The sequence below is a fragment of the Betta splendens genome, chromosome 8 (genome assembly GCF_900634795.4).
Source record: "Betta splendens chromosome 8, fBetSpl5.4, whole genome shotgun sequence".
Lineage (NCBI taxonomy): Eukaryota > Metazoa > Chordata > Actinopteri > Anabantiformes > Osphronemidae > Betta > Betta splendens.
In genome coordinates this window covers 11,190,898-11,215,119 of record NC_040888.2, presented here as the reverse complement: position 1 = coordinate 11,215,119, position 24,222 = coordinate 11,190,898, and the positions used below count along the sequence as shown (strand labels likewise).

The window sequence follows — 24,222 nt, the reverse complement described above, 5'->3', positions numbered from 1 at the left end:
AATGATAAATTGACTAATATTATAGAAACATAATGTGGTTTCTTGTGGTAGCTCTGTAGGATCAAAAAAAATAGGATTACAAAGCATCATTATGTCCATTTTATCTGACCAAGTGGAGCTGGGACATAAAAATCAGGTCAGATGTCACACGCAGTCAGGTTGAACATAGGTCATATGTTACAAAATATTAGACAAAACTGCTGAATTACTGTACAACTGCAAGGCCACACTGGAATCAGTGTCATTAGATAAATAGCCAAAAACAGTTATTTAAAAAAAGTTTATTGAATTGTCCAGTACATTAACAATTGCAACAACAAACAAGCAGGCACATCAACCTTAAACCTGCCGGCTCATAACCTTTACTGATAGATCTGACGTAACTCTAATGATCTCTACGTCCTTTCAGGTGCTGCACTACTAAAGCAAGCTACTGCACTTGTGAGGTTTTTTAGACCAGCTCAAACTCCAACATTTGTCTCGTCAATAAATATCTCATTCTGTTTTAATTAACTAGCGTTTCCCGCATTGTGGGTGGTAAAATCCAGCACTTTCCATTACAGTCCTTAAATAAACATGAAGTTCTTCCAAGACCAGCGATCTCCAAAAGTGACCTAAAAATAACAATGCAGCATAAGTGAATTCTTTTATTCACCAAATGTTTGACATCATTTAAAGGGTATTTCCACACAAACAATACATTCAACTTACCAAATATGTCTTGAACATTTATCGAATCACAAATATACTGTCTCTGAGTTTGGAATAAGAATACTGTAGCAGAGAGAAGTAAGAGCACAAGTCATTTTACAGTAAATGTAAAACATCAACTCAGCAAAGCTCAGGTTTAAAGCCCACACATACATTTAGACCCCTTGGGGTCTGGACGGGGTCGAGTCCTCTGCAGCACAGAACTGAAAAAGGCCTCTCCTTAGTCACAGTATGCTCTTTGAAACACAGACTGAAAACCTTGGCCGGTAGGAAGACATCCCAGTCAGCAGCATGCTCTTCTATTAGGTCACTTATCATTCTGTTGGAAGGCAGTAAACAAAAGAGACGCCCAATTATGAACACGCAGACATTATTAGTAAAATGAAGGACAAAAGGCAACATAAACCATTATCTGGATTTTTTTGTTTGAAGCTATGATACCTTATTGCAACTTTAGAAATACAGTTTTCAAAACTGTAATTTTATTTTTAACACATTCTGCAACCTTTAAGCATGTTTTAAATTATAGTAGCCAAACAAATAACATCCAGATTACTTTTATAAAATCTCTTTTGTCTCATTACTGAAAAGTGAATCTCAGCAGAAAAAACTGGACTAAATCATGTGTGATAAATTTGTGGTTCTCATAATACACTATAATTATGCTGTAATTTATGATGTTATGAATAGTATTTATAGCATTAAATGCCACATCTGGCCATTCACAAAACACTTGATGTATAGACCTGTCAATCAGCTGCTGTGTGACCAAATCCACAGTGCCGGTCTGCTGATGAAAAACCACGAGGGAGACGCTGACCTGCAGCTGATCTTTCAGTTCTCTGTTGATCTAGCGTGGGAAAACAGTGCAGTAACATATTTTTCCTATGATACAGCGCAATTAGGACACAATATTGTAATTTACAATACATGTGACAATATATTAATAGCTAATAAAGGAAGTGTGTGTAATGAGGATTTGCAAAACCTAAAAAGGAACTCACTTTGTGGACTATTTCATGTGGCAGCCTGGAGAGGATTCGGATTGGGTATCCAAAGTGAGCAATGATGTCAACGATTTGCTTTGTCACATGTGGAGGCAGGCATGCTTGCATTGGCACAGCTTCCACCCACTTGGAGTAGTAATCGGTCACGGTCAAAATGTATTTGTGTCCGTTCACTGTTTGAGGCAGGGGTCCTCTGACGTCCAAGCCGAGCCAGTGCCACGGCTCTTTCACCTGCCGTCACAATACATCAAACTGATATACAGTGTCACAGCATAAAAGATACCAGTCACTTCTGTTTTCAAGCTGACCTCGATAACGTTGTTGGGATCTTTAGGCGCTGTCTGATCAAATTAGAGAGGTGAATTTTTACAGTGTGAAGGTATAAAAGATTAAACACTGTAGTTACAAGATTTTAAATCATGTTGAATACTTACACTAGAATTAGTATCTGGAGCCCACTGAATATCCTGTTGGTGTATGTAAAAATAACACATTAAACAAATATCTAGGAAGAATAACAAAAAACACCACTCAAAAAGATTTTTAAAGCTAAGAAATTATAAGCGTGTAAAAGTAGAAGTCACAGCAGAGCTTTTGTAGTGGATTGATGAGTGCACCTTATAATGTGGGAAGGGGATGATACACAGTAACACTTGCCTGTGGTACACAGTAATCTCCATGGAAGAAATGTGGAAAGGAGTCAATCTTCATAAGCCCTTCATCCACTATAACTCTCCATTTGTCAGACGTTTTAGGGTCTCTAGTCATTAAAAACGTAAAAAGCAACATTATAATAATATTAACTAGTTACAATACACTTACATACCATGAATGTAGGTGCATGTTTTGTTTGTGTTTCTTAGCTTAGAAGTGGTGAATGAATAGTTTCTAATTATGTGGTTTCCATTCTACAGCATGTTACAGCATATCTTTCTTCCAACAGGAAGAACTGTTTCAAACAAACATTTGGGTGAAATATATGTAAGCAGATCAACTGATTTAAAACTGGGATGTGCTGTATCACAAGTCAACATCTTTCTGAACTCCTATTAGACCGCCCCATAAGTTGGACCAAGTGAATGGCAGGAGTGTGTCAAGTTTAATGGTCTAAATAAAGCATAGATGTAACAAACCCAGGAGCCTCCGCCTCCGTCTGACTGGTCTCTTTGTCCAGGACGTATAACTGCGATGTGGATGAAGGATCTGATGGAGACTGAGACGTACTCATCAGTGCCGTTTTACCACCATGCGCCTGGATTCAAAATACAAGAAAATACAAGTGACAGATTGGAAGGTTTATTGTGCTACCTGTGCTAAACAGACATGGAAATAGCTTGTTACTGATTTACACCCCCTCCACCCAAACTAATACAAGCTCAATGCTCAATGTAAGATGTAGGGTGCTCTCACCGTGTGCCGCTTACTTCTGGGTTTCACAGAAGTCTATATGATGGAGAGAAAAAAGATCTAGTTTAAACCTGAACCACCAAGTATTTATTACACACTAACACACACACACACACACACACACACACACACACACACACACACACACACACACACCTTTCTTTTCTGTGAGTCATCAGAGGATGCAAATATTGTGGGAACTGCATCTACTCGCAGTTTAACGTATTTGCCTGTCTTGTCTAAGCATCGGTCCTCAAAATGATTCATGCACAGCACAGAGAAGCGAGTTGGAGCCCAGTCCTCCCACTTCATGTTTTCAAGCCATTTCTTGAGTTTTCTGGGATTGTACAGCGGAAATCTGTAAACACACAACACAATAGAACAAGAGGCAACCATGGAAACGTATCCTGCAAACTGTACTCGGTCCGACACGCTAACAAGCTTACACACCACTGTAGCTGTACATCTTCACTGTATAAGTAGTCATGTTGTGTATTTCTGTAACACGCATTTGTTAGCTTAAGAGCAAATTTTAAATACTCACTTAAAATACTTCATATCCGAACCAGCGGGGTTTTCGCAGTTGTACGCGCATTTATACCTTCCCATTGTGTACACAACTTCAGCCGTTTTAATAAGAAAAGCACATGTGATGTTATGACTAAACTGCTTTTGTTGTTAGTTTGAGCTACTTGTCAAGTCTATTGTAATACAACTCTACATCCGGTACGAAATTTCAAAATAACTTGCTCCTGTTGCGCTCGAGTCTTTGAGCTGTACAGAAAGGTCATAAATGTTCAATGTATTTATCAGTATTTAAGCACACTCTATTTATCACTTAACTTCCGTGATAAAGCTGCACGCCTTACACTGTACACCGATTTTAAATACTATTTCCTGCTTTTCTCACGCTTTGTGTTGATAACGTCACCCATCCGGATGTTGCATATTCTTCTTCGCTGCGTAATAATTAGTTGTACCAGCTACCGCCTCCTACCGGATGAAGCGACAGTGTTTTGTCTAAAAATTATAACTTACACTTGAGTCCCTAAAATATACTATTTTACAGTAAACAGCCAGACAACTAATTTCATATAAGGTTAGCTTTACACAAAAAGCCACCACTCCGGATTAATTATTTTTTTAATTAGCCATCAATAACATCATTTATACTTGCTTGACAAATACAGAATTTTCCCTATACTTGTATTTACCTTGAAATTCAACTTCAGTACAAATCAAATAAAATGTCTTTGAAAAATGTTGAACAACGTGGTAGAAAAAAGTAGAAACAGCTGTAGATGTCTTCCAGTTCAGCTACTTTTGGTTTTCCACTCAACCCGCCACTCATCCCAGTCAAGCAGAGTTCGCTTTATGTCCCATCCTGCAGCTTCCAATCCTGAAAAACAATATTAGTGTAGAAGGTTAATCCATCAGTATAAAACACAGAGAAGTCGATTATTCATATTTTAGAAAAGCTTTTACCTTTAAGGAATGGACTGAAGACTGCATCCATGAGTTTGTAACTCTCATGCACCATTTCCCAGAGATCTTTTAATATACAAAAGCTGCAGTGTGTAACAAAGTAATTTTAAGCAGCCTGTTTCATGTAACTAAAGACAGGTAAATGCTTACTTTGATGATTCTGTAAAGATGGATCACTCAGCATGTTGCGGAGCCACATGGCCTGGCACATCGCTCTGATTTCATCCTGTGCTGTGGCATCTGGTCCCAAGCAAACACAAACAGAGCCTGATAGAAAGAGAACTACGGTCAAAGAAAACATATAAAAGCCAAACGCTGTTCTCAAACACACTGTTTCTGTGGAGGAAGGCAGGACGCACCATTTCTTACTCCCATTAGGTAAGGCTGGTTATTTCTCTTCAAAGCCAAATCAAGCTCCTCTGGACTACAAAATAAACAGAAGAAAATATGTGAAAATATAATGTATGTGTGTGTGTGTGTGTGTGTGTGTGTGTGTGTGTGTGTGTGTGTGTGTGTGTGTGTGCGTGCATGTGTGTGTAATTAATGTACACAGAACACATCAGCAAAATAGTCCATAAAATTACCTTTGTACAACCTCCTGTAGTCTCACTCCAAGTCTGATATGAACTATTTTCCTAAAGTCTTGAAATATTGAGATTTTACTTTACTTTGAATGCATAGAATCAACTTAATAACTTATAAGCAAGTATTCAGAATATATCATAATCAGACATTTACCTATGAAAACAGGTTCTCTCTGATTGGCCTCATATGGACTTAGGATTGCTTTGTTACTCAGGTATTGATGAAGCACAATGGAAAGCCGTGCCTCATTAAAGGTTTCCATGACGACTGACCTCACAGCCTTGTAATTGGCAAAGAGGTGTAGGATGGTAAAGAGGAAGAAGAGGCTGAGAGTCAGTCTGAAAGACAAAATGAGAAATGAAGAAATGAGAAAATGAATAATACAATTATAATGTAAGAGAACTCTCTGTTTGAACACTTACATGGTATTATCAGTGACAATAGGAATAAGAACCAAACTGACCAGCAACCCAGCCAAATTCACCAAAGTCTCCTGTGTAAAACACGCAGGATGAAGGGATACAGTTATAAATTTAAAAGGAAAACACAGAAAAACTGCGTTCTATAAATACTTTCACCACAAACCTTCACATGCAAGTGATGTAATTAATAAAAATATGATTTTTGTTTTAGGGTGCTACTTCTGCGCAAATGCAAAATTTGTGATTTACTGTACTTCTCTATCTAAGTGAAAATTACATAGTGCATCTCCTGTAGATAGGTTTATATGCTTAAAATAATTATCTAACAATGCACTTATATTGTAATCACTACAAGTACCTGGCTCCCATCTTTGGCAGAAATGTCAGCCATGTTGTCTCTGCGAGCCTGATGGACGGTCAGAGCAGCTCTGGTGGCTCCGCCTGCCACTCCAACAATGGACTGACAATAAAAACACATAACAGCACCAAGAAATAAAAACACACTCACCATAACTAGATGTTTAGATGCTACCAAAAATATTTGAATTACACTATTCTTGTATGATCACATCCTCAAAGCATCATATGCACTGATATTTATTCAAATGAAGTGATCACTTAAATGAAGCAATGTCATTTTTAGGGCAGAGTGGCAGCCTTTTCAGACTGTTTTATCACACATTTAAAACAACTCAGAATGTAAATGTTGACACTAGTTTAAGAGCTGTGCCTACCTTAAAAACCCCTGCAGTGCACACAATCAGTGTGAAGCAAGTGGGAAAGTATGGAGCCAGTATTTCCATGAACATGGCAATGTCATTGAGAACATCAGCGAAAAGCCTGGTAAGCAGAAAAAGTGATTCGGATCATTGAATGATTTTTACTATGATACTAGTTTCCAATATCTTAAGTGGCATACCTCCACTTTTTAGCTTCAGAGTCCAACTTATTCCTACAGAGAGAGAGAGAGAGAGCGAGGCTTATTATAAATAAGGAATTTTCATCGCTCACATAGGGCCATAAGCAAAATAGATTGTTGGACCAATTGCCAACCATTGTTGGATTTCAAACTGTGATAAAAAATGTGAGCCCACCCTTTCTGCCAGGCAAAGAGGATTCTCCCCAACATGCCGGTACCATCTGCAGAAAAAACAGATGTTTACAAGTGGCAGAATCTGTCGATGTGAACGGTAACTTGGTGGCATCTGTCCGCGGGTTCACCTCTTAACAGCCAGGTGACAGTGGCTGCAGCTACTGTTGCCTCCTGGTTTCCAACACCCACTCCTTTAAGAGACGCCTGGGTGGCCAGAGTCCCTGACAGGGAGCTGGAGAACGCCTGAGAGAGGAAGAGAAGTCTGAATGTGGAGCTTTAGTCTCTGATGGCGTGATAACGGTGACATCCATGCCCACCTGTACAGTATCCCAGAACTGATACTGCAGATAGTCATCGCTCACACTCTCTGGATAGCCCTGAGGCAGAAACACGCTCTAAAATGAGAGCAGAGACCCGGGTAGATTAGGGGCAACGTGTGAACAATCGGTCCAGCCTGGTTACACGTAGATGCATCCAATGTTACTTTGAAAACGGCAACGATCGAGTTGCTTCTTGATGAGCCTTCACTGCCACCTCTCCTCCGTTGCATCGCTCCATCCCTCGCTACGTACGTCCAGGACTCTGCGCTGCCGTACCTCTCTGTGGCCACAACTACACCCGTGTCTCTCTCCATTCTGTTAGGAGAGATAAGCACGAGGCGCCGGACAGCGCTGCGGTGCGGAATCCAATGGAATGTATTCAGCAACAACACACTTTGCTTGACTAGAGGACGTTTCTGCACACAGACGACGTGTCGTCCTCCTGTTGTTTTTCTTTACGGCATTTCCGTGTTTTTTTCCCCTCGTCAGAGTTTGGAGACTTCTCATTGGTCACCTGAGATTGGAAGGCGGATCTTCGACAGATTGAATTTTGTATTCAGCAGAGTCAGCAGATTTTTAAAATAGTATTAACCCTAAAAAATCTATATAAATAGAATAGTTTTTTTTTGGCTACAAATTAATGATTGATAGGTGGGAAACAGTAAATCACAGACCACAAAAGGAATGTCACCATTTTTACTCAATATTTGCCAAAAACAAAATATCACCAACATGAAATAAATGACATTTCGCTGAAGGTGTTCCAGGGTCAGAGGATGAACAACGTCTCCACTTTCATTTCAACCTTACTGTGTGTGTGAGGCAAGTTCATTCGTTGAGAATCACTCAAAAACAAATCAAGGCAAGTCCAGTTTAAAGAAAAACTGTAATCCTGTTCAGGAGGAGAAGAAAACAATACACCTGCTTGTCAGTTCAATTCAATTCAATTCAATTCAATTCAATTCAATTCAATTCAATTCAATTCAATTCAATTCAATTCAATTTAATTTTATTTATATAGCGCCAAATCACAACAAAGTTTATAAAGTAAGGTTTAAGACTTTACACAACTAAACCCAACAGATCCCACATACAGCAAGCCTTTAATTTGACAGCAACAGTGGAGAGGAGAAACTCCCTCTCTAACGAGGAAGAAACCTCCAGCAGAACCAGGCTGGGTGTGGGCGGCCATCTGCCTCGACCAGTTGGGGTGAGAGGAGAGAGAAAAGCACATCAATAGAAACAGGGACTAGGAACTGGACTACGGCCAGATGGTTGGACCAGGGACTGGACGCAGGCAGGATGGTTTGATCCACAGCTGCCCATCACATACACAAAGCTCTGAATCCAATGATACCTGTAGGTGAGGACAGAGTGGAGGAGAGAGAGAGCGGGGGAGAAGCACAACTACTGGAGTGCTAACAAGGTTAGCTGAACATAGAACAATGATGGGAGGTTATTGGACAGAATAGGTAGAAGAAAACAGAGGAGCTCAGTATATAAATTAAGTCCCCCAGCAGTTTATGTCTATTGCAGCCTACTGTAACTAAGAGATGGTTCCTGTGACTGAGCCAGTGACCTGAACCATCTCTAACTATAAGCTTTATCAAAAAAGAAGGTTTAAAGCCTGATCTTAAAGGTGGAGAGTGTGTCAGCTTCTCGAACCTGAACAGGGAGCTGGTTCCAGAGGAGAGGAGCTTGGAGCTAAAAGCTCTGCCCCCTGTTCTACATTTAAACACTCTAGGAACCACAAGTAGCCCAGCGCTCTGAACTAAGTGTTCTGCTGGGAGCATAAGGAGCTATGAGGTCTTTAAGATAAAAAGGAGCTTTATCATTGAGGACTTTGTAGGTGAGTAGGAGAATTTTAAATTCTATCCTAAATTTTACAGGCAGCCAGTGCAGAGAAGCTAATGTAGGAGAAATGTGATCTCTCTTTCTAATTCCTGTCAGAACTCTGGCTGCAGCATTTTGAATAAGCTGTAGGCTTTTTAAGGAGCTGTTAGGACATCCTACATCCAGGAAAGTAAGCTAGGAGCTACGCTAGCGCAGAAAACACTTAGATAACAGTGAAAATTAGCAGGACGTTTAATGAAAGAAAGGGATGCTTGAGTGTTACAAGCTTTTTTTGCAACTCTTAGCTGTCGCTACCAGATATAAGACCATAATATTTAGAAAAGAGCGGAAAGTAGCGCTGTACACACACAGCGGCAGCGAACCTCAGTAACCGGAAGTGACGCGTTACGCTTACCGTCAGCTTAGAAAACCCAGCTCACCAGTAGGAGAAACAGTCTGAGCAGCACTGGACAAAACAAAACCCAGCTGAGGGATCACTGGAGCAGCGAGTTCTGGCTGAGGAGGTGATCCAGACCAGATCAGGTCGGAGATTTGAACCTTTCACATACAGTAAATGTTAAATCAACTTGTCTTTTTGAACACGCTATGGTTTTGCATTCCTTTAAACATAATCACCCACACCCGAGGGCACAAACCAGAATCACCTTCACTTTCACTTTTTCAGTTGCTGAGCCGCAACGAACGGGTCAGAGATTAGATAAAATACACTTTGTGTTTCTCTCAGCCACGTCCGACAATAGTTTTTTTAACATAGTAATATTTTTAACACAGTTTTTCAAGTTTTTTCTATGTGCCTGTTGTTTCATAAGACATCATATTTCGAGGTGAAAACAAAACACAGGAAATGTTTGGTCTTGTACGCGTCATCATTACATTTTTTCAGTGGAGCCTCATTGCTTGCTGGGTTATTCTACTGTTTTTATGATTTAACAATAGGAAGACATTACATTAGTCACACCCAGTAATGTTGACCCAGTCACTGTCTTCAGACTGAAACCAGGAAGTGTTAATAGCACAAGGCCACTCGTGCTCATTCACAATGAGCGTCATTAATAACGGCCTGTTTTGCAGGCATGGCTAACTCAGATCATCTGAGTGTATCAATGGATGAGAGGACCCCGCTGAGCACCACACCGGGCTCTGCTGATGTGCAGAACGGCACCTGCCCCACAGAAGAGGCCGTGGCCACCAGGCACTGCAAGTACCACAGAAGACTGGCCATCTGCAGCATCATCTGTGGGAACTCCTGCCTCGGAACCAAGGCCTTGATAAATTCAGTCAAGGTATCACAATATCTGAGTATTTTCAATGCAAGTCTACTACAGGCATTTGAAGAATAACAGCATTATTGACATATAATGGACATTGTATTCATAATAGGGAATGTTCTGACTCCAAATGCAGAAATATTTCAGATGCAAACAACCAAATCAACTGTAAGCTCTGTAAGCAGATCCTCAGGGGCCAAGAATCATTGACCCTGTTTTCTGTATTTCAACACATTGTGTCTTACTCTCAACAGGCTGAACACACAAACGACCCAAAGGAAGCAGCAAAGTACTCACAACTTGCAAAGAAATACAGCATCATCTCCATTGTGTTGTGGATCGTAATCATGCTCGTATTCTTTGCACTACTTGCATTCCTACTGTGTCTGCTTTTCATCTTTGCAATATTTGGTTGTTGTGGTTAACAAATCATAAAACATTTAAAGCATTTTGCATTAGAACTAACTGGTCACTCAGCGCATTGGCCAAAATGTTCTCACAAAGAAAAGAATCTCCGGGAGAACCCCTCTGCCCCTTGGGGGCTTTTGCCTCCGGCTCTGTGCGGGACGCGTGGGATTCCTGCTGCCCCATGTTTCTGGAGCCTCTGTCTTCTGTCCTCTGACTTTGATAACAGGGCTACTCACGATTGGCTTTGGTGGTGCCCTGCTTTATCGGTAGATTGGAAAATCTGTGGCCGGCTCATTGGTGTGTCCACCGGCTGTGGAGCTAGAAACGCCGAGGATGGCCCGGATTGAAGGACTGATCAGTAACATCTCAGCTCGTTCAGATGCCCGGATTGCAGGACTGACTAATAAGATCTCAACCCGTTCGGAGGAAGACAAAAGACAGACGGATAACATCTGCAGACAGACTGAACACTTGGTGAATAGGTGACAGCCTTGTCTGACAGGCTTGAGGAGATGTCACGGGTGACCCATGGTCCCACAAGAGGCGAAGAAGCCCTGAGTTCTGACCCATTGGAGTATTGATCAGACATATTAGTCGTGGATTGTCAAAATGTATTAGAATTGGCTGTGTATTATTCTGTTCCTTCTCCCTCAACCCTCCCTTCCCGGGTCCAATCTAGCTCACCAGCTGTGCCTCTATCTATCCTCTTCCCTTGTTGTGGCTCCCTTCAAGGACAACTGTTGGACTGGCATGTAAACATCTTGGTCGGCCTTGGTCATACTTCTATTAACACCACTTCACTACACTGATGTAGATCACACACACACACACACATACACCTTACAGCCTCACTATCTGCTCTCCGACATTATCTATCTGTCCTGATGAACCCAAGAAAAAATTCCAACAAGGTTTCCACTTGTACTGTGTGCCACTGTACAGTATGTGCGTGTGTTTTTGGCTCTGTATTATTTTGTACTGCAACTTGCTTCCACTGGGACTGGCGGCTGATGGAAATTTCCCCGCTGTGGGACTAATAAAGGTCTGTCTATCTATCTAACTGTCTGTCTGTCTGTCTAACTAAATAACTAACTAACTAGCAATGCCCTAGCAAAGGCTTTGTAACAGTTACATGGGCCACCTCTAAACATTTCTTCCCTTGTTTTGAATCGTCGTTCTGACAGCTCTGCATTGTCTTTTTGAGTGTGATGCTGGTCCAAGAGTGTCCTCGCACTTCCATACCGAACTCAAGGAACTGCATGATGCTCTTCTTTGGTGTACCACATAATATAACTAGTGGCTAAAGCCAGATTGTTCCACACCTTGGATGCTTGTGAAGAACCGGTCACAATACACCTTTGTGCCACGATGCAGAGTTTGACACAGTATATTGTATTTATTTAACTGTTAATTTATTTCACTGGCAATGTGCAGTTTTAAAACTGCTCCCAGAGTTAGATATAAACTCATATTCATATACTGATTTTTGCTAAAATGTTAACATTTTCAACAGTACTGAGTCCTTCTGTACACAAACATGTACATCATGCTTAGCAGCACATTCTATCAACACTTTTACTTATTTTCGCCGATTTTTTAAGTCATAACAAAATTATTAGATTAGGGGCAACGTGTGAACAATCGGTCCAGCCTGGTTACACGTAGATGCATCCAATGTTACTTTGAAAACGGCAACGATCGAGTTGCTTCTTGATGAGCCTTCACTGCCACCTCTCCTCCGTTGCATCGCTCCATCCCTCGCTACGTACGTCCAGGACTCTGCGCTGCCGTACCTCTCTGTGGCCACAACTACACCCGTGTCTCTCTCCATTCTGTTAGGAGAGATAAGCACGAGGCGCCGGACAGCGCTGCGGTGCGGAATCCAATGGAATGTATTCAGCAACAACACACTTTGCTTGACTAGAGGACGTTTCTGCACACAGACGACGTGTCGTCCTCCTGTTGTTTTTCTTAACGGCATTTCCGTGTTTTTTTCCCCTCGTCAGAGTTTGGAGACTTCTCATTGGTCACCTGAGATTGGAAGGCGGGTCTTCGACAGATTGAATTTTGTATTTAGCAGAGTCAGCAGATTTTTAAAATAGTATTAACCCCAAAAAGTCTATATAAAAGAGAAAAACGTCAAACTAATCATAGAATAGGTTGTTTTTGGCAACAAATTAATAATTGATAGGTGGGAAACAGTAAATCACAGACCACTAGATCACGCTTAGGCTGATAAATACAGTATGTTACCGTGTTTAAAAATATTCAACTAGATTTAAATACTGGAAATTGTCAGTAAATGAATGTGACCATTACCACTCAACATTTACCAAAAACAAAATATCACCAACATTAAATAAATGACATTTCACTTAAGGTGTTCCAGGGTCAAAGGATGGACATAGTCTCCACTTTTATTTCAACCTAACTGTGTGTGTGAGGCAGGTTCATTCGTTGAGAGTCGCTCAAAAACAAATCAAGGCAAACGTATTTGCATTAAAATGTAAAGCACCTTTACACGAGATATGTGCTGAAATAAGCTGAATGCGACTGCGGCAGGTGTGCAGCATCAATCCAACAAACCTAGTGTTGCTGATCAAACAATCAGGGGTGTGGCTGTGACCTGATTGTTTATGGCCGTACATATTACTTAACGTTTATCTATTAACCCCAGTTGTTTGCTTCTGTCACTGCATCGACAGGTTCTTCAGTGGCCACGCCACCTCAGAGCTTTCGTTAATTTGAAACCAAGCCATGTGCCCTGTCATCTCTGGGCCATGCAGTCAGGCTGCCAGTCAGAGTCAAGAGGAGCTAAATGTGGGTCATTGGGTACAGGAGGCTTTCTTATAAACAGATGAGTCACGTGGGGATTGAAATCCTGTGTCTGAGTCTGAATTAAGCCATATCAACTCCCAGACAGCTGCACTGGGATGACTGGGAATCTTCACAGACTATTAGAGGATTATATAATTTAAGGTGATGTCATCCTCAGGAGTGTTTTTATGACTTTTATGAGCAAAACAATCATTAACAAGTGTAGGCAGGCAAACACACACGAGATCCGCTCACTTCCAGGGGAAGGTGAATACCGTGGCATCTGTGGCTGGTTCACACTAAAGGCAGGACAAGTGTGGACACACCTCAAAGTCCTCAGGAATGTGATACGAGGCTGACGAGAACGGAAGGTCACAACACTGTACGACCGCGTCAATAATGGTGCCGAGGGGAAGTTGAAGTGAACGCATGAAGGAACCAAGTGAAAGAAAAGTGTAGCAAGAGTGTGGGAGGGAAGACGGAGGCTGCGTGGTTAATGGGCGTCAATGTTTCATGTCGAGGTTTCAGCCGGCGTCATTCAACTAACTCTGGAGTTTCCCAGAGGCTGCGGAGCTGGTGTCGTTCGATAGCAGGGCCGTCTGCGATGAAACTAGCTCGGAGATTTAAATGTTAAAGAAAAACTGGGATCCCGTTCAGGAGAAGAAGAAAACAATACGCCTGTTTGTCAGCTCACCAGTAAGAGAAACAGAAGCCTGAGCAGCGCTGGACAGAACAAAACCCAGCTGAGGGATCACTGGAGCAGCGAGTTCTGGCTGAGGAGGACATCCAGACCAGATCAGGTCGGAGATTTGAACCTTTCACATACAGTAAATGTTAAATCAACTTGTCTTTTTGAACACGCTATGGTTTTGCATTCCTTTGAACTTAATCACCCACACCCGAGGGCACAAACCAGAATCACTTCGTTCTTTACTTTTGTAACATGGTGAACTGAATACAAATCAGTGTTTTTCACTCACGCTCCGCTGCTGAGCCGCGTCGATCGGGTCAGAGATAAGATAAATTACACTTTGTGTTTCTCTCAGCTACGTCAGGCATTTGTTTTTTTAACACGGTAATCTTTCAAGTTTTTCAAGTTTCTCTATGTGCCTGTTGTTTCATAAGACATCATGTTTTGAGGTGAAAACATAAAACACAAGACATGTTTGGTCTTGTACGCGTCATCATTACATTTCTTCAGTGGAGCCTCATTGCTTGCTGGGTTATTCCACTGTTTTTATGATTTAACAATAGGAAGACATTACATTAGTCACACCCAGTAATGTTGACCCAGCCACTGTCTTCAGACTGAAACCAGGAAGTGTTAATAGCACAAGGCCACTCGTGCTCATTCACAATGAGCGTCATTAATAACGGCCTGTTTTGCAGGCATGGCTAACTCAGATCATGTGAGTGTGTCAATGGATGAGAGGACCCCGCTGAGCACCACACCGGGCTCTGCTGATGTGCAGAACGGCACCTGCTCCAGACGAGACGCCGTGGCCGCCAGGCACTACAAGCACCACAGAGGACTGGCCATCTGCAGCATCATCTGTGGGAACTCCTGCCTCGGAATCAAGGCCTTGATAAATTCAGTCAAGGTATCACAATATTTGGGTATTTTCAATGCAAATCTACTCCAGGCATTCAAATAACAACAGCATTATTGACATATAATGGACATTATATTCACATAGGAAATATTTCAGATGCAAACAACTAAATCAACTGTAAGCTCTGTAAGCAGACCCTTAGGAGCCAAGAATGATTGAAGCTGTTTTCTGTATTTCAACACATTGTGTCTTACTCTCAACAGGCTGAACACACAAACGACCCAAAGGAAGCAGCAAAGTACTCACAACTTGCAAAGAAATACAGCATCATTTCCATTGTGTTGTGGATCGTAATAGTGCTCGTAATCTTTGCACTACTCGCACTGGGCTCATACGTCCTGACTCTGATAGAGTGAAGCACAGCACAGAAACCAGCCGAGGGGCCGTTCTGACTTTGAACGCTTATGAAGACGAACTGTGCAAAGCTGCCGCGGACACTAAAGACCATGAGCAAATGACAAGTTACGTAAACCTGGGAGGACTGGTGTCATTTTCCTTGTGCTGCTGTCCCACTTTACTCTTCCCCACCTTTTCCTTGCTTTTATATTTTATTACAAGAGCACTCACTATACGCCAACGGTATTAAATCTTACAGCTTTTATGTTTTTATGCAGTTTATTTAACAACATACAGACAATTCCAATCTAAATAACCAGCATTACCTACGTATGGTTTGTAACTACAGACAGAATTGTCACTTGGCCATAGAGACCCAGTCCTTCAGACTAATGCATCAATATAATCAAATATACATATATATGCGCTAATATATAGCAGGGTCTGTGCTTCACCTGAATAATAACGACTACCTGCTCGTGTGCCAGCAGTGTGTGGGCATCGCTCCTTTGTTACCACATTGGCTTTATTAACGTCAAATCTATCAATATGTACTTTTATACAAATGTATACACACTTTCATAATAAAATGACTAAACCTTTGTGCTGTGATTCGTTTGATGCATTTTGACATGAACTCATGTGACAGACTAAAATCGCACAGTTAAGGCAACCTCATTACAATTTAAAGTAAAAAAAAAACAAAGTTTATTAAAAAGTTGCATTTGTAAAGACAAATATAATCAACACAAAACAATTTGTACTGAACTACACTGATTGTAAGTAGTAGTAAATTCTGAACACTTAAATAGAAATGGAGCGCCATCATGTTTCAGTGTTTCAAAAGCCTTCAATGATAAAGCTTTCCTGAGCTGCAGAGAATGATTTGTGATGACACACTGGACGGTAAAACCCTAGACTGATACTTGGCTGTGAGACTGGTCAAAACACAAATCTCATATTGGCATATTGGCATAAGTATGAATCAGCAGTTAATGAGAAATAGCTGCCTTCAGAATCTGATGCTGCACCAGTATTTATGTCTGATTCACCACTTCTATCAAAACAGAAGAGAAGGACAATGGATTTTGAATATAAACAGTAATTGTATAAAAACTGTCTTGGCTGCAGATCTGTAACAAATCTAACGCATAAGACACTAATATGGTCCATGTATTCAATTTAAGGACGTTAACTTGTGTTTCAGGAGAACCATTGAAGAGAAAAACGGACGGATGGCAGAGGTTTGAATGCTGTAATATTAAAGCCACTTCCTGTGCTGTTTAAAGCATTTAATATCTGTGTTCATAGGCGACTTCTCTGATAAAACATGTTCATGGTGCTTCGTTGTCTTCAGCTTACAAATGCTATAAAGCTAAGTCTTCAGTTTTATACAGTCTGTGCTGACACGAACAAAGCTGAATGTCGATTTTCATACAGTTGTATAAACAGCGTTGCAGTATTTAATGCTAATGTATGCTGATCTGTCAACTGCCCTGATCTGTTATCAACCACAGATTCAGCTCATGCAGCTTGGCACAAAGCAGCGAGTCCACGTCCTGTGCACTAAGGGGCGGTTCGTCTTTAGAGAAGCCGCCCCTTCTCGTCCTGGAGGACGAACCAGCTGGCTTTCCCACACCAACAAGAGGCTTCTTGGACTTTCTGACCTCGCCAGCCTCCAGGAACTCCAGGAACCGCTTGACACGTCTTTGGCCAAACATGGACTCTGATCCGTTCCGGCGACTGAGCGGCACTTCAAATATGGTCTCTAGCCGGCTGAAAGACCAGTCAGTTCAGACATAGTTCAGCGTTATTCTCTCCGAGTTCCTAAAACCTTTCACTAATCAGCAGCAAAACATTTCGAAGTTTGTCTGTTTGGGAAAACACCCCCTTATATCTACTACTATCGTTAGTAGTCGGTACACACATTAACCTGTACTGCATGCATATTAACTGTAAAAACAATGATGATACTGTATAGCAGACATATGTAGTATCACTAAATAATAAAAAGCTTGATGCATGTGTCTAACTTACAGCTTTCATTACATTATCTTACCTTTCAGGGGGTTTGCTGAAATTTTTATTTGTGTAGATTTCCTCCAGACTAAAGTCCTTCTTTTTCAATCTGTGGTGAACCAGAAATAATGCTGCATTATAAAAATGCTGCAATTAAGCAGAAGCTTTAAAGAGGTTGATTGTTGATTGTAATCTGAATTGGATTGTGAGGATTTGAACAGTGTAAAGAAAATAAAGACATTTGTTTTGTATAATGAACTACAGATGAACATGGAAAGCTCCTAATTATGCCTCAGTATTTCAGAATATAGAACACAACAATGTAATGGCCATGATGCTGTTTAATGAAATATTGTCACCTGCGTGGAGGCAGAATGAACAGTAACTACACACCTGACGGGTTTAGGCAGGCCCATGGGAGTCAGGTTATTCTGGGGTTTGGGTAAAGTTTTCCGAATTCTGATAGATGACACCTTCCCTTTTTCCTCATGCTTTTGCACCACCTGTTATGGTAAAAATTTAAATAAAAAAAATTGTGAAAGTATTAATAATACAAATCCTTCATTCATGCTGCCATGTCAGAATAAACATATGTAAAAAAACAAGAGGGATTCATGATACAAACAATCGAAACAAATACCTTAATTTCAGAATCAGAGAGAGCCTTTTCCTCTCTCAAGCCAACATCCTCATACTCCTGACTGGAGCAACTTGTGTCTTCAGCATACTCCACCTCGCATTTGTGTCTTGACTGAGGCTCACACTCCAAAGAAGTGGTGCTGTGGAAAAGAAACCGGGTTTGACTGGTTTAAACGTCCAATGTCATGAATTACCTTTGACATCTTTAAATAGTAAAAATAATAAAATAGAATGTTACCTGCTACTGGGGTCCACGGTGGCATGAGGGGAGCCAGCATTATGAAAAAATCCTGGGGATCTGGACGAGGAGAAAGTGCTGGGGCTTGCAGCAGAACATCTGCCGTCCACCTTCTTGGAAAGAAAAGCCAGGGAGCTTGACAGGAAACACGAGGCGAGCGCCGACAGGGTAGTGTTGTAGGAAAGCACAACGGTGGGGGACAGGTGCTGGGGGACGAAGTCGTACGGGGCAGACCTCCTGGACGGGTACACCTCCTTACGCAGACACAGGGGGGCGATCTCTCGCTCCACCTCAATGCTGCACACAGTGTGGCGACGAGCTCGCGGCGCAGACTTGCGTGGGTGAGGCACGTGGGGAGTGAGTGGAGACAGGCGATGGTGCGACGTGGGGGTCCTGCAGGGGTGCGGCGGCGTCTCGTGGGAGCGGAAGGAGGGGATCTCTGGGCAGGAGTAGCTGCGTAACAGACGCCTGGCCGCGCCGCCCTCTGGTGGGCTTCTGGGCAGATCTGCATCCTCCATGGTGACGGAGGTGGGCGTCTCTGCGGCTTTACGTGTCCTGCTGTGCAACACTGCGGCTTTGCCCCGTTGCCTGTCCGCTCTCCTCGGCCTAACGTTAACATTCCTCGGAGTCGAGTTTAGCTTGGAGGCACCAGTCTCGGTGGGAACTACCTCCTGTAGAAAAGAAGCCGGTCTCTTCTCTGTCTCATGTACTTTAATGTCATTATTTAACAGTGCAGGGCAGCTGGAGGGAGGTTGAGAGTATGAGGGAGCGGATGTCATTTCTAAATATACAGGGTTCCTTGAGGTTTTACTTCCATCTTCGCGGGCCTGCCTTTTTTTGGTTGGCACATTGTCCATACGGTGCTTTTTCTCTTGACCCCCAATAGATTCAGAAGATTGAAGAGAGTCTTTGAGGCCTTTCTTTCTCTTGGGTGGCCTGTTCAACCCCATTTTCACCTTCTTCTCTCGCTGAACAGGCAGAGAAACGTTCAAATCCATGGCCATGAGCTCCGATGGCTCTGCAGAGGAGGTAAAAACCAGATCAGACTCTGTGCCTGAACTTGTCTGGACTGGGGACCTCCGTCTGAGTGGTTTTTTATCAGGATTCCTACGTTTGCTCTGCAGCCGTTCTGTGTCGGGACGGATGAAAGCCTCTGATGAAAGCTGCTCCCCCTCTTTCGCAGAAGTGATTGCTACAGTGGTTTCCAGATCCATACCATCATCAATACTTAGGTCAGGTTCAACTAGATCTGCTCTTATCTTCAATCTTCTGCCTAAAACAGTGGGATTGCTGTTGATGCTGCTGAAGACATTTTGGAGGTTTCCCGACACGTCACTGCTTTTATCCAGTGAACACACAAAACGGGCCTCTGACGTTTGAGTCTCTGTCTTTAACACTGCTCCAATCACTGTGGGCAGCATTTCTTGTCCACCTCTGTCTTTCCTTGTCCTTGTTGAGTGAGCCCTTCGTTTAGTGGCAGGCTTCAGGGGGTTTTCTGTTTCTAGAACAGTCCTTGATGACACAGCTTCCCTTCTCGATGGCTCCCTCGTTAGGTCAATACCTGTAGCTACATTCATCAACTCTTGCGTCATTGCATCATTTGTACATATATTCCCTGTAGCATGGCGGGGCAGTCTCAGTCCTCTCTTTGCTCGTCCAGAACCAGAAGCTAAATATTCCACCACCTGAAGATCTTTACCACACTTCACCGTCCTTCCATTAAGACGGTTTGCACTAATGCGGAGGCTCTGTCGAACCAAGTGGGAGTTTTGCACTTGCATTCCCTCATCACCATCCGTCTGGAGACATTCCATGCCAGGCTGAGTGTCACAGCCTGTAGCGGATAATGGCACAGTTTTATTAATACCACTACAGTTATTGGCCTCTAGGTCAGACTTCTCCTTTTTGAATTCAGGTGCAAGAGGTTTGGATTCTGAACTGTTTCCCATGCGTTTTCTAGACAGTGGTTTGAGTGGGGCAGTCTGCTTGTCCTTATCAACAGTGGATACCAACTTTGACTTATGAGATGTACTGAAATCAACAGAGGCCTGGAACAGAACAGAGGAGCCAATGACAGGTTCAACAGATTCTGCAAGAGTCTCAGTAGGAAAGCAAAGAATGGGACTGTGTTGCAAAGGCACAGAATCATGACAGTTTGCTTCCTTAAACATTTTTCCACATTCGTCTGTCTTCTCTAAGCTCGGTGTTGACTCCTCGCCAAAAGACAACTTTTTCAAACACTTAATGTCAACAGTTTGTGTTTTCGGTGTATTTTCCATATCACTGAGGCTCTGCTGTTTTGTTTCAGGCCCCATTTCACTGGACTCATTTCTTCCACCTGGCTCCAAGTCACCCATTTCAGATGGTCCATCAGTGGGTAGCTCACACTCGCTGAAGTTCTGTGGATGCTCCATTGATGGTGGAGGACTACTGGCTTTAAAAGGACTCATGACAATCTCAGTGAAACTAGCCATCTTCGACTTGAAAGACTGAAACAATGGGCCAATCACCCACCCCTTCTGGGCAGATGCATTTTCCAGCAGCATGTCCAATCCCTGACTTGTATCCATGTCGCATTTAATCATATCGGTGTGATGCTGTGCGGCATTGAAGGCACAGTGCTCCACTACATCCTCTGTAGCATCATGGCTTTCCTGATCCGTTTGGCTACAATAACAATAATAATCATCAACATCATTAGAAACAGATATCAGAGCATCAAACACGAATGACAGGAAAGAAAAAAATTGTATTAAAAAAAAAACATTCTTAATTATGAATGAATATAGATATGTAATTCACATCACATATCTAAAATATGCCAGCTCAAAGACACAAGGGAAGCTTATTATTTACACCTTGTTAAGAAAAAAAACCACAAAACCCATTTCAAACCTTCTAGACTAACAGAAAAGCTTTAAGCACATTCCTAAAGTGAATACTTGGAAAAGGGGCCTTAGAGAGAATCTTTATTAAATAATGATCATAAACAGACACTTTGAAACACTTCCTGCTACTTACTTGTTTGTGTGTTCTGCAGTGTAGCTACAACGGAAGCCATCCTGTAAAATAAAGCATCACATTTTATACAGATGTTTATAGACATTAAACAGTGTTTGTTCAAACACTGACAACATCTGTGCCACTGATTTAGAAACATTTAAAAAGTATATATTGGCTAATTTTGCTGTGTGACAGAAGAACAGAGAATGCACCAAATTATAAATAAAACATATATATTTAGAGAAATTGTTATTCCTTTTTTGTTTGGCTACTGTAGCAACTGTGTTCAATCCCCTCTATGATTTTGTCTGACGAGAGAATATTAGATAATTTAGCTTCACTGCAGTCTCTGAGCTTTAGTGGGTCACAATAAAAATAAATTTTTTGACGTTGTTGGGTGCAGCAGACCGTGAAGGAGAATTAAATCACTCGATTGACGCTCACAGCACATTTACTGCATAAGTCAATGTTGACTTACTAGGCTAGACAACGACAGCATCTGTAAAAGTGGGCCTGAAACACTAACAGAGACAAACGCTGAAGTGAGAGAGCAACTGACCTCATTTTGCTTTACATGCACTTTTGTGCTTTCAACTCTCAGCTGCTTGGACGGTGACACCTACAAATCAGAGAAGTGCGCAGGTACTATGTGAGCAGTGACTAATGACTTTACCACAATATAACAAGTATACCAAAGTCAAAAAGTCAAACTCCTACCATGCTTTCACCCTCCCTTTGATGGGTGGGGGTTGGATTCTGTTTAGAAGGCTCCTGTACTGAATCACCGTCTGTGTTATTCTCAGTGTGTGCTCTGATCCCTTGGATGCAACCACTTCTTCTCTGTTCAGGTATCCCATCATTTGTGTGGCTGTGGATGGTTCAGAATTTAAATAAATATGGTTATAAAAATAACAGGCATAAAAAGTACTTAAAGCACCAAAAATATCTCCATGACCAATGTAATGTGATAGAAGGGAAATGCGTATTTCTATTCCATCTGCTTGAAAGAACAATTACTATGCAACTGACATCTGATAACTACTCTCAGAAAGTTCTGAATGAAGAGAAATTGTGCTAAACAATGGAGGACAAATAAAACCACCAGCAAACAAAAGCAAACAGTGCCATGACAACTATACCTGGGAGTGATGGAGGGAAGGGGGAGGAGAGGTGGTGGAGGATCACTGTGGGAAGGTGCACTACAGAAAGGGATTGGGGGAATAGCATCTCCATCCATTGGACAAACTATGTGAGGGAGCGAGTCAGAGGGACAAGTCAACATCCCTTTCTCTGCCTTCTCTGGGACACAAGAAAAAAAACATGCTTGCTTTTATATCAGTAGAAAGGCACTTCAATACACATCCTAATGATTAGTCACTTACTTTTCTGATCCCTGGGATGAGGTATATCCTGCAAACAAAGACAGTAAAAACATTTGTTTAATGGCGTGTATTACAAAACTGACACCTAGAAGCAAAACTACGAAATAAAACCGTCTTTGCTTTCTTCAAAAGAAACCTAAAGTAAGGGAGTGTGGGCATATTTGATCAAAGGATCATTCAATTGTAAGAAGTAGATTCTGTTTATTACCCAAATGATTATGAAAACCAATAAATAACTTCACATACACAAATACAAGATGAAATGAGAGGCTAAACTAAATAAAGATGAAACTTGAACAACACACACAACAGTGCATGGTTAGCAGTGGGCAGATGTCAACGCAAATGAATAGCCGATGTGCTAAAGAGGCATAATTTATTATTCACATAAAAGCTTGGCCTGTCATGAAATCTTAATTAAAATTTGATTTACTGTAGTGATATGAGTAATATATAAAATCATCATTTAAATGCTGATACCCAGTCCCAAACCGTGGTTTTCGTTCATACATCTGCTTAGCGACGTCTAATAAGCGGACAAGCTAAGCCGATACATGCATCAAAAATAAAGCCGGAACTTTCTAAATTTTTAAGTCTTTGGTTCTAGCGACTAATTCATCAGCGAAACACGCGGCTCTGTTGTCTATGTGCTCAATCACACTGAAGCAGTGGTTTGATTTGAACCGAGTGGGGTCTACTTGCTGGAGAGAGCACGGGCTCGTATACAAACTTTCAAAGATGAGCTAACGCGTGTTTACGTTTGTCAAGTTAATGTGGGTCGGACATTGTGAAAATATCGTGATGTGTGTTATCTCTAGCTACATCTGAAAACAGACTGACCTCTCATCTACACTACTTTTTTGGCTAAGGCCGATGTCATATAATGTTAAGCTTAACGTTCCCGTTTGTGTACCAGGGAGTAGCCGTAGCCGGCAGCTGTCACATTTCCTACCATTCAAGCGCTTTCTCTCGGGGTAACTAACGCTAAACGCGTCACTAGCGTAAATTATCTGCTTAGCTGCACGGAATCTTACCTACAGTGTTTAGCTGGACGGTAAAATAGTCCTCCAACCTCACCGTAAACAAGACTTGCCGGACGGCGCCTAACAGCGATACGCAGATGTATCCGTTTTACAAACCCAAAAAACTGTCTGCTCGTCCAATGACTGAGCAATCTCATGTACCGCCTCGTGGAATGTGACCAATGAGAGCAGACGACTAGGCGACGACGGGGGAGGACAGCCAATAGGAAGGCGAGGAAAAATGAGTGGCGGTTGTTCCTACGTCCTCGGATGACCCGCTGTGTACGAACACTCGGTTTGGTCTTGATCCAGAAAATACCCGAACATCGATTACAACACTTGAACAGTGAAAAATATCTAATTCAATATTAAAAAAGTCAAAATAATGGAAAATTTAGCTTTCTATGCCGTTTGCTCTGGTGTCTGACCATTTTTACTACAAAAACCATGTCCAGGTATGATGAGTTAAAAAAAAGATTAAAAGGATTCCACATCATTTGGTTTGACTTAATATTTTATGAAGTTTTATATCCTAAAAGTTAAAGACAGACACATGTATTAGTGATAATGAGCGCAGTACACATGTCTGTAAA

At 41.8% G+C, this 24,222-nt stretch overlaps 4 protein-coding genes across 6 annotated transcripts; 1 reads left to right on the top strand and 3 right to left on the bottom strand.

The window, feature by feature from the left end:
- Positions 1-265: 265 nt before the first annotated feature.
- Positions 266-4,054, bottom strand: zgc:153292 (uncharacterized protein LOC100003014 homolog). 2 transcript variants are annotated; one of them, XM_041071962.2, is made up of 12 exons: positions 4,036-4,054; positions 3,282-3,483; positions 3,129-3,161; positions 2,852-2,970; positions 2,376-2,478; positions 2,153-2,185; positions 2,027-2,059; positions 1,716-1,949; positions 1,458-1,561; positions 865-1,030; positions 712-774; positions 266-614 (listed from the first exon to the last, which is right to left on the bottom strand). In XM_041071962.2, the coding sequence occupies exons 2-11, from the start codon at positions 3,435-3,437 to the stop codon at positions 730-732; spliced, it is 1,026 nt and encodes a 341-aa protein (XP_040927896.1). In that variant the 5' UTR covers positions 3,438-3,483; positions 4,036-4,054; the 3' UTR covers positions 266-614; positions 712-729. The 2 variants fall into 2 exon arrangements, with proteins under 2 accessions (XP_040927896.1, XP_029013997.1); XM_029158164.3 differs by lacking the exon at positions 4,036-4,054 and adding an exon at positions 3,670-4,011.
- Positions 4,055-4,250: 196 nt separating this feature from the next.
- rusf1 (RUS family member 1) lies at positions 4,251-7,511 on the bottom strand. Its single transcript, XM_029158162.3, has 14 exons — positions 7,195-7,511; positions 7,028-7,105; positions 6,839-6,953; positions 6,712-6,757; positions 6,537-6,569; positions 6,352-6,457; positions 5,976-6,077; positions 5,618-5,688; positions 5,349-5,533; positions 5,195-5,252; positions 4,970-5,034; positions 4,761-4,877; positions 4,611-4,676; positions 4,251-4,524 (listed from the first exon to the last, which is right to left on the bottom strand). Exons 1-14 carry the CDS (start codon positions 7,342-7,344, stop codon positions 4,439-4,441), a joined length of 1,278 nt encoding a protein of 425 aa, XP_029013995.1. The 5' UTR covers positions 7,345-7,511; the 3' UTR covers positions 4,251-4,438.
- Positions 7,512-9,028: 1,517 nt separating this feature from the next.
- LOC114860624 (transmembrane protein 265-like) lies at positions 9,029-15,928 on the top strand. 2 transcript variants are annotated; one of them, XM_029159336.3, is made up of 3 exons: positions 9,029-9,406; positions 14,767-14,978; positions 15,194-15,928. In XM_029159336.3, exons 2-3 carry the CDS (start codon positions 14,769-14,771, stop codon positions 15,344-15,346), a joined length of 363 nt encoding a protein of 120 aa, XP_029015169.1. In that variant the 5' UTR covers positions 9,029-9,406; positions 14,767-14,768; the 3' UTR covers positions 15,347-15,928. The 2 variants fall into 2 exon arrangements, with proteins under 2 accessions (XP_029015169.1, XP_029015168.1); XM_029159335.3 differs by lacking the exon at positions 9,029-9,406 and adding an exon at positions 13,699-14,177.
- Positions 15,587-23,734, bottom strand: prr14 (proline rich 14). The gene is made up of 11 exons (XM_029159333.2): positions 23,685-23,734; positions 22,608-22,635; positions 22,365-22,524; positions 21,943-22,093; positions 21,785-21,844; positions 21,244-21,284; positions 18,223-20,889; positions 17,986-18,124; positions 17,739-17,848; positions 17,386-17,454; positions 15,587-17,102 (listed from the first exon to the last, which is right to left on the bottom strand). Exons 3-11 carry the CDS (start codon positions 22,505-22,507, stop codon positions 16,814-16,816), a joined length of 3,669 nt encoding a protein of 1,222 aa, XP_029015166.1. The 5' UTR covers positions 22,508-22,524; positions 22,608-22,635; positions 23,685-23,734; the 3' UTR covers positions 15,587-16,813.
- Between the last annotated feature and the right edge of the window lie 488 nt (positions 23,735-24,222).

Bases quoted from the DNA above. Each gene is read 5' to 3' on its own strand.
- zgc:153292 (XM_029158164.3), bottom strand. From the start codon at position 3,734: ATGGGAAGGTATAAATGCGCGTACAACTGCGAAAACCCCGCTGGTTCG. The intron at 3,484-3,669 runs GTGAGTATTTAA...GTGTGTTTACAG, and splicing joins TCGGATATGAAGTATTTTAA to ATTTCCGCTGTACAATCCCA. The intron at 775-864 runs GTATGTGTGGGC...TCTCTGCTACAG, and splicing joins AGACCCCAAGGGGTCTAAAT to TATTCTTATTCCAAACTCAG.
- rusf1 (XM_029158162.3), bottom strand. From the start codon at position 7,344: ATGGAGAGAGACACGGGTGTAGTTGTGGCCACAGAGAGGTACGGCAGC. The intron at 6,570-6,711 runs GTGGGCTCACAT...CTCTCTCTGTAG, and splicing joins CTCTTTGCCTGGCAGAAAGG to GAATAAGTTGGACTCTGAAG. The intron at 4,525-4,610 runs GTAAAAGCTTTT...ATTGTTTTTCAG, and splicing joins CTTCAGTCCATTCCTTAAAG to GATTGGAAGCTGCAGGATGG.
- LOC114860624 (XM_029159336.3), top strand. From the start codon at position 14,769: ATGGCTAACTCAGATCATGTGAGTGTGTCAATGGATGAGAGGACCCCG. The intron at 14,979-15,193 runs GTATCACAATAT...TACTCTCAACAG, and splicing joins CCTTGATAAATTCAGTCAAG to GCTGAACACACAAACGACCC.
- prr14 (XM_029159333.2), bottom strand. From the start codon at position 22,507: ATGTTGACTTGTCCCTCTGACTCGCTCCCTCACATAGTTTGTCCAATG. The intron at 18,125-18,222 runs GTAACATTCTAT...TCTTTTCCACAG, and splicing joins ACCGTGGACCCCAGTAGCAG to CACCACTTCTTTGGAGTGTG. The intron at 17,455-17,738 runs GTGTGTAGTTAC...GGTTCACCACAG, and splicing joins GGCCTGCCTAAACCCGTCAG to ATTGAAAAAGAAGGACTTTA.